At 45.9% G+C, this 9,317-nt stretch overlaps 1 protein-coding gene across 1 annotated transcript in view; it reads left to right on the top strand.

The window, feature by feature from the left end:
- Positions 1 to 5,426: 5,426 nt before the first annotated feature.
- Positions 5,427 to 9,317, top strand: part of RAB10 (RAB10, member RAS oncogene family) — a 75,452-nt gene continuing 71,561 nt past the window's right edge. Inside the window, exon 1 of the mRNA XM_067703532.1 lies at positions 5,427 to 6,060. Within this exon, the coding sequence (XP_067559633.1) occupies positions 5,934 to 6,060 (127 nt within the window). The 5' untranslated portion in view covers positions 5,427 to 5,933. The remainder of the gene's footprint in view (positions 6,061 to 9,317) is intronic.

The raw sequence follows: 9,317 nt of genomic DNA, 5'->3' as shown, positions 1-9,317 counted from the left end.
GGAGGCTACTCTTTGTTGTGGTGCACGGGCTTCCCATTGCGGTGGCTTCTCTTGCTGGGAGCACGGACTCCAGACGCGTGGGCTTCAGTAGTTGTGGTTCGCAGACTCAGTACTTGTGGCTTGCGGGCTCTAGAGCGCAGGCTCAGTGTTTGTGGCGCATGGGCCCAGTTGCTCTGCGGAATGTGGGATCCTTCTGGACCAGGGCTCGAACCCGTGTCCCCTGCATTGGCAGGCGGATTCTTAACCACTGGGCCACTAGGGAAGCCCACACAGTTGGTTCTTGAGTCTATGTTCTCTGATTCCAAGTTAAGTGTTCATTCCACTATATCACAGTTGCTCCATTAGTACTAACAGTATTTCTTGTTCATAGAAATAAACTCTAAAATGGAGTTAGGTGAGTTCTTCATGTATTTTCTAAAATTAATAAAATATTGCTCCAAAGGTATTATCTTCCCATTCACTTCTCTTGAATTTTCAATCCCTCCCCACTCCCAGCATTTTGAAAGTTTCTCCAAATTAGTACTGTTTTCCAGGAAAAAAAAAAAAAAGTGAATCTATCTCTGAATTTCATTTGCTTTTTCCTTCACTAAACATGTTTTGATGTTCTGATATATTCAAGGCACTGTGCAAAGTGATGTATGCAATAGTCACAGCCCTCAAGGATATTCCAGTTTGAGAAAATACGATATGTACATAAATGTCTTTCAGAAAATGTAGAAAATGTGTCATAAGAAATGTCTAAATAAAGAGTTGTGGGAAGAAGAATATCCACGTAGCTATTCACCAAAATGCTAATAGTCGTTATCTCTGGGGTAGAATTTTTAAGAATTAAAATTTTTGTTTTGCTTATCTGCAGGTTTTAAGTTTCTAAAAGTAAATATGTATTATTTGTGGAAATGAAAAGGAGGAAACATACTTGATTTTTTAGTGCTAGGGAGTTCAAAGGTGGAACAAGTTCCTTCTTAGAGAGTGTGCTGTGGAAGACAGGCTATGGTGAGGACATTTAAGTTGAAGGGATGTGGGTGGGATGAGCAGCGGTGTGCACTTTGCATGGAGAGAACCACAGTAAACTAAGCATGAAATCAAGAAGATACAGAGTAACTGTGAGAAAGATGAGTAGTTCAGCCTGTCTAGAGACTAGTATGTGGAAGATAGATAGGGTAGGAAATAAAGTTTGTTGGCTAGGGCCTGGCGCTCCTTAAGTGCCAGGTGAGGAGGCCAGCATTTCAGAACTGAGATATTCCTGCAGACTACAACAAACACATCCAATGTGCTGGGGAAGGCTCATGGGGCAGTAATTCTCTAACAGGAGGTAGGACTAAATCAAGATATGAAGGCAGAGCAGAATATTGGCAGGCTATGGTGATAAGAACAGTGGTAGCCTCTGGGCAATCAGTACTTAGCATCAGGAAGGTCAAACAAAGACCTTCCTCTAAGAAGGCCCTGGGGAAGAATGAGAGTGTGAACACAGGAACTAGGCAGTAGTAAATAGGCAAAGTCCCAGGAACTGGAGGGGTAGGTTTTACAGCAATGTGATGACTTAGCAGTGGGGCTGCCATTCAAGGGAAGACTTCATTCTTTTTTTTTTTTTTTTAAATTAATTAATTAATTTTCGGCTACGTTGGGTCTTCGTTGCTGCACGCGGGCTTTCTCTAGTTGCGGCGAGCAGGGGCTACTCTTTGTTGCGGTGCGCGGGCTTCTCATTGCAGTGGCTTCTCTTGTTGTGTAGCACAGGCTGTAGGTGCGCGGGCTTCAGTAGTCATGGCACGCGGGCTCAGTAGTTGTGGCTCATGGGCTCTAGAGCACAGGCTCAGTAGTTGTGGCACACGGGCTTAGTTGTTCCGCAGCATATGGGATCTTCCCGGACCAGGGATCAAACCCGTGTCCCCTGCATTGGCAGGCAGATTCTTAACAACTGTGCCACCAGGAAGTCCCTGGGAAGACTTCACTCTTAACAATAACAGAGAGAGCAAGGGGCAGAGAGATTAAAGAGGAAGAAATCAGGGAGAGAGACTGGGAAATACATGTGGGAAGAATGATAAAGACAATCCTGAGTCACTATCTTTTCACGCAGGGATTTCTTACATGTTGTAGAGGCAGGTCCTGAAAGTTGAAGCTGAAGACTGGAACCATGAACTGGCCAGCTGTGCACTTTCTAGAAAAATACAGAGACAATACCTTAATTACTGGTATGAACATATAAATATACCTATTTTCTTTCTTGGCTTTGCACATATTTGGACTAGATTCTGTACAGAGCAATTCTTTTTTTTTGCGGTATGCGGGCCTCTCACTGTTGTGGCCTCTCCCATTGTGAACACAGGCTCTGGACGCACAGGCCCAGCAGCCATGGCTCACGGGCCTAGCTGCTCTGCGGCATGTAGGATCTTCCCAGACCGGGGCACAAACTCGCGTCCCCTGCATCGGCAGGCGGACTCTCAACCACTACGCCACCAAGGAAGCCCTGTACAGAGCAATTTTAAAAGCAGGTATAAGCTCCAAGCTACTACTACTAAATTGGCATTTTCTTTCACTGTTTCAATTATTATCAAATATTACTTCGCAACTCTAGGTATACCTTTAGGCCTACATGGACTCCCATTTTATTCTTATTTTCTAGAGTCAGAGATCATGCCTGATCACTCTAGTGGCCTTCAGTGGTAGACAGGGCTTGAGGTTTAGGCCTCACTGCAGCAAAACCTTTAATTAATTTTAGGAAAGCCAAACATTAAGTACTTGCTGAGCCTTCCAATTCTCGCCTTCTTGCAGTATGATGTCCTGTAGAGGTGTTCTTCCCTTTTCCCTTGCGCATGTAGTGGCCGGCTCTGCCACTGCCAGTGTGACCTCTGGCAAGTCTCTAACCTCCCTGAGCCTTAGACTCATCTGTAAATTACGTGCAGGAGTTGAATTATGACTTAAAGATATTACAGCTCTAAACTTCTAGGATCCTGATACAATACTAAATAAACTTCATTAATAGTATAATTAATTACTAAAGTTCCAGAATATTGAGTGCATGGAGAAAAGGCTCTAACTGATAAAACTGTTGGAAACAACTGGGATAAACAAAGAAATTTAAAAAAAATTATTTTTCATTTTTAGTTGCCCACTGTCCCCAACATTTATATAGTGGAACTAATTAGGCTTTCTATGTTTAAAAATCATAACTTTCTAAAATGCTTCACAACATTGGGGCTTGAGTTAATTGTAGTTCTTTTGAAAGGAAGAATCACATTAATACTGATGATTTTCCTGAATGTTATGACTCTGAATTGATGACAAACCTGTGAGGCACTGATCATAGCTCATTTTGTGATGTGCATGGCTAGGCTATTTTAGAATTGTGGCATTATTCCTAATAAGACATTCCCAATTGGAGAAAGAATGATTCATAGAGAATAAGGTTTAAATGACAAGAGCAATTCCAGAAACAGAACGGAGAGTGAGATTAGAGAAGACAGGCATCTTCAGAAACGAACGAAGCTTTAGGGGTAGTTGGAAAAGAAGAATGTAAGACAAGTCTTCAAAGAATGGGAGACTGAAATACGATTACCCTACTGCCTAAAGACTAATTTTAATTACATATTAAATACACAAACATTTTGGTGGTGGTGGGGCGTAAAAATGCAGTTTTTACTTCTTTCCCAATCCCTGTTGCTTTTTTTTTTTTTTTTTGCGGTACGCGGTCCTCTCACTGCTGTGGCCTCTCCCGTTGCCGAGCATAGGCTCCGGACGCGCAGGCTCAGCGGCCATGGCTCACGGACCCAGCCGCTCTGCGGCATGTGGGATCTTTCCGGCCCGGGGCACGAACCCGCTTCCCCAGCATCAGCAGGGGGACTCTCAACCACTGCGCTACCAGGGAAGCCCCAATCCCTGTTTCTTGCTTTCCAGATGTCTCAGGGTTTTCTCCTGTATCGGGCTGAACCAGTCCACCAGGTTCAACTACTCTGCCATCACATCCTAGGTGTGCTTCGGAGCCATGACACACACTAAGAAAGGTAGGGCAGGAGTATGAACATTTAAACTACAGAAAGGAAGAAGAAAGGGAAAGTATACCTGAGACTGATGGAAAGAGAGGGAAGGAAGAGTGCTAGGCATATGAAAAGAAAGTGCAAGGAAAAGACAGCGGGGTTGGGGCTGGCTTCACTATCTCTCAATTTGGTACATTGATGGTTCGATTCTGGCGGCAGGGAGGGGCCCCGCTTCCTCAGCATGGTGCTATTGGGCTCTCCCTATTGCAAAAGGGTGGCCAAGGGCTTCCGCGCTGGCACAGTAGTTAAGACTCTGCCTGCCAATGCAGGGGACACGGGTTCGAGCCCAGGTCTGGGAAGATCCCACATGCCGCGGGGCAACTAAGCCTGTGTGCCACAACTACAGAGCCTGCGCTCTAGAGCCCGCGAGCCACAACTACTGAGGCCGCGTGCTACAACTACTGAGACCGAGTGCTACAACTACTGAAGCCCAGGCGCCTAAAGCCTGTGTTCTGCAACAAGAGAAGCCACCGCAAAGAGAAGCCCGTGCACCGCAACGAAGAGTAGACCCAGCTCGCCGCAACTAGAGAAAGCCCGCGTGCAGCAACGAAGACCCAACGCAGCCAAAAATAAAAATAAATAATAAAAAAATTAATAAAAAAAAAAGTGTCCAAGTTCTGGAGCCGGTTCTCCACGTAGAGCACAGCACCGGCGCTTCCACTTGGTGGGGAGGTTGGCCCTGCACCCAAGTGTTCCTCGGCCCTCTACTCCTCGCCCTGGAGGGCAGATTACATCATCCCAACTGAGCAGCGTGGCCAGTTTTTCCCATTTCAAACTCCTGCTCTCTTGAACGCCAACTCTGGTTCCTTAAGTAAACCGGGACGGAGCTTAATGTTTCCCCCGCCCCGACTAGCCACGAGAGAGGGCACTCAGGATGCGCCTCATTTTAGCAAAGAGGCTATTAAATGACCCAGGGCGCTACTTTTTCTCACATTTACGGCTACAGCTACACAGGAACACACGGCGACCCAAGCTCTTGGCTGCGCCAAGACTCTCAGCGAAACACACGCGCCAAACGCGGCCCGAAGCATCCTCAGCTGAGCCCGGTGAGCGACCTGAGGAGGAAAACGGTGGATGTCAAAGGGCTACTCCAGCATGCCGCGCCTGCGCAGTCACTAGGCAGCGCCCCCCCGCGGGGCGTGCTCGTAACGCTGCGCACCCTATCAGACGGCCGCAGGGAGCGCGCCCGCGGCCTCGCCCTCTCTCGTCCCTCCCCTCTCTAGTCTCCGTCGGGGCTTAGACTGAGGCTCGGAGACCTAACGCTCGACTCTGCGCCCCCGCGGGCCCCCACGCCCTCTGGTGCGCGTGCGCAGAGGCGGCCCGCAGGGCGAGGGCGCGAGGGGAGGGCGGGCGTACGTCCTTGCGTGCGTCTCAGGCAGCGCGCACGCCGGCGTGAGAGGGCACGGGGAAAAGGTGGCTCTGGCCGGGGCGGCTCGGCTTCCTGTGGCTATGTAGCTGAGCTCGTCGGCTCCGGGTTCTCCTTCGCTGCCATCGCCGCGTCCTAGCGCGGAGCGGCTGCTCGCGAGGGATACTGTCTTCACGCCCGCCGCTCTCCCTCGACGGCTGAGCTTGCTTGCTCGCCCGTGGGAGCGTCCCGGCCGAGCAGCCCTGAGGGGGGAGGGGAGGCCATTTTGTCCCGACCGACTCCCCGGAACCGGGCGGAGCGGCTGGGAGAGGCTGCGGAGCCGCGGTCGCCGCCCTCGGAGGCACCGGACGCTTCCACCGTCGGGGCTTCCTCGACGAGGCTGTTCCTAGGTCGCCCGCGCCCTCTCGAGCCCTCCTTTTTCCCACGCTTTCCCGGTCCTCCGGCCTGAGAACGCCCGAGAGAGGAGGAGTTGGCCGTAGTGAGAGGGACCGATCCCTTGGGGCCGCCGGCGGCGAGAGCCTGTGCCGCTCCTCCCAATGGCGAAGAAGACGTACGACCTGCTTTTCAAGCTGCTCCTGATAGGGGACTCGGGAGTGGGGAAGACCTGCGTCCTTTTTCGTTTTTCGGATGATGCCTTCAATACCACCTTTATTTCCACCATAGGTAAGACCTGTGGGAGGGTGGTGTGCGGTCTCTGCATCTGCAAACCGTTTCTTTTATTCCAGACATCTTGCTTCCAGTAATATACGCCTTTGTTTCAGTGATTCTGATTCCAGGCGACAGACCCAAGTTACTGTTTGAATCGGCATCGAGCTTTCTGGGGCGGGGTCTTCCCAAGCTTTGCATCCGGTCTTTTGCTTTCAAGTCTCTCACTCTGCTCGGTGCCTGCTGTTACAAAATATGCAGCATTAACAGCGTTCCAGAATCCTATTTCTTTAAGCGTCTGGATTGGCTTTTTCCATGTTTGTGTGGCGTTACTGGCTGTACGATATTTGTAAGGGATTTATTTTGGTGGTTGGGACTGAAGCACTAGGAGTCATTTGGTAAAGGCCTGGATTCATACTTCAGGGCAAAGAAGATTCCATATGGTCTTAAAGTAAACTTGAGGATTTGTGTGAGGAATAATTAAGGCAAATTAGAAGGGAAAAGTGAGTTGCTCGGCGTTGACTAATCCATTGATGTGTCAAACAATCGGAGGCTCTTCGTGCTTGGGGTGGGACTCTGGCATGTTTGCTCACAGAGCTGTTCGACACATCAACAGAAGCAGTAATCTAATGGAGACGATCAGCTTCTGTCCTCGAACCCGAAAAAATGAAGTTCTCCCTTCTGTTTACGCTAGAATTTACAGGGAAGTGTCTTGCCAGTCATAGCCTTGGGACTTCTAATGTACTTTTCACCTCATGTTTCAGAATTATTTAGTGTGAAAATAAGAGCTAAAGATTGACCTTTTAAATCGGTTTCCCGTTTAGGAAAAGAAAAGGGAACGCTCTAGGAAAGTCCCATTTGACTCTGCTGAGACAATTTAGTGCATTAACACGAATTGTGTTAAATGGGTTGTATGCGAAATCCGTTTCCCCCCCCCACAATAAATATCTTAAAGGACACATAGTTGTCTCTGTCACTTGGGGCCCAGAACACAGCGTTGGGGCAGTGCAATGAAACCCATTTTTAAGTGTAACTAGTTTTATATTAAGATGAGTTTTTAAAAAAGCAACTGTAGTCTTTGAACTCTGGTAGTTGTCACAATTAAGCTGATTTCAGACAGTTTATAGCATTTGGAATCGTTGATTTGGATTTCTTGTGATAAATATTTGTCAGCTACTTAATTCATTCTCATAAAACAAATTTTACTGAATTTAAATTGGGCAAGTGATCATTTAAACTACGTTTTGATTTTACTCCCTTTTTTGGGGGGAGGGGGTCATTGTAATCATTATTTCCTGAGTGTCATACTGCTCTCTAGACCTGTCATAAATTTCACGAAACTTAGAACTTGTTCTCTGCCTGTGGGTTAGCACTTCCTACCACTATGTTTACTTTTAATATTCCACTTTTAGCTGTATCTGGGTGGGTCAGGTAGTTAGATAGTTCAGTAAATATTTATTGAGCACCTAATGCTAGGCACTGTTTTAGGGACTGGGGATAGACAAGTGAACACAATAGACCTTTTAAGGAGCAGTCTAGTGAGGACAATCACAATAGAGTGTGGAAAGTGCTACAGTGGGGGTAAGCATGGGAAGGAGGGGTGACTAGCCCAAATTAGGCGCTTGCATGGAGATGGTGTCTAAAATGAAGTCTGAAGGACAGATAGGAATTGGAACACGGGTGGGATAGGGCCTTTCTGGAAAAGGGAGCATTGAATAAACCTGTAGTAAGATCAGGGATTTAATTCACGTGGTCAACTTTAACCTTTCATTGAGAAGGGTAGGGGGTGGAGGGTAGAAAGCAAAACATTAACTCCATCTACTCTTGTCTTTTTTAATGAGTGCATACCCTCAACTAAAGCCCAATCCTGTAAGATAATGACATAATCTTCTTGTGTAGTCTTTCTTTTTTACTTTTTTTTTTTTTTTTTGGCTGCCCCGCAAGACTTGTGGAACCTTAGTTCCCTGACCAGGGATTGAACCTGCGCCCTCTGCAGTGAAAGCTGGGAGTCCTAACCACTGAACCGCCAGGGAATTCCTTGTGTAGTCTTTTTAGTAGGGAAAATGTGTAGTAATTTAGGATCAAACCTGCTGGGTTGGAATCCTAGTTCCACAGGTTACTAGTTAGGGAACTTTGGCAAGTTAATTAATCTCTGTCTGCTTGTTTCTTCTTTAAATAGTGTTAATAATAGGACCTATCACATAAGGTAGTTGTGAGGATTTTATGGGTCATTGAGAGCAAAGCACCTAGCGTGGTGCCAGGCACACTGTAGGAGCACAGTGCATGCATATTAGCTGTATGTGGAACTTGTGACCCTTCTGCTGCTGAAGTGAGGCAGAACAAGGTACTTTATGGATTGAATGCCCTGCATGCAGTGTTCACACAAATATTTGTTAGTGCTCTGCTAAACAATTTCACTTTAGATTCTGAAACTTTAATATTTTGATATAAAAGTGTGATATGTATGATATTTTGATATATAAGATATATTGAACAGTGTAAGCTGAGAAATGGATAAATACATGGGTGTAAAATTCTGAGTACAGCTCCAACACATTGCATGTATTAGCTCTGTGTGCAGGTTTTAGAAGTCTGCTGGCATCTTAACACCAGTGCATCCAAAAGAAATATAATGTGAGTCACATAGATAATATTTTTTAGTAGCCACATTTAAAAAGTAAAAGAAGTATTTAATACTAATTTTAACTCATGTTATCCAGTCTTATAATTTTATTATGTAATCAAGATTAAAAAATAGTTGAGACATTTTACATTCTTTTTCTCCAGAGTGTATGTTATATTTACAGCTCATCTCAATTTAGATTAAGCACATTTCAGGTGCTGAGTGTGGCTAGTGCTGCCATATTGGACAATGCATGTTTAAACAGTATAAACTAGCCAGTTGGCTAATGTGCAGATGATTAGAGATACTTGGAATGTGTACTACTTTTAGGACATTTTAAATTTCATCAGTTGACTAGGATGTTTTTTTGTTTTGCTTTGCTTTTTAAAAAATCTAGAGCACTCTCTAATTATGAATGATACTGAAATTTGAGTTGTCACTTGATTGTTAAAACCTCTTGAGGTTTGGACAGAAGTAGTTACCTTGCAGGTGTTCAGTAGGGCCAAACTGCCGGTATAACGCTGGCCCTCATTATTTTAGGCACAGTCATTTCAGTTACTTATTGGCTATTGATTCTTGGAAGAAATAATTTTTATAGGCTTATGGTGCTTACTTACAGTGCTTACACAGACTACCGTATTTAAAATTTTCT

The sequence above is a fragment of the Pseudorca crassidens genome, chromosome 14 (genome assembly GCF_039906515.1).
Source record: "Pseudorca crassidens isolate mPseCra1 chromosome 14, mPseCra1.hap1, whole genome shotgun sequence".
Classification (NCBI taxonomy): Eukaryota; Metazoa; Chordata; class Mammalia; order Artiodactyla; family Delphinidae; genus Pseudorca; species Pseudorca crassidens.
Note: the sequence above shows the minus strand (reverse complement) of the source record. Positions and strands in the feature narration are given on the sequence as shown.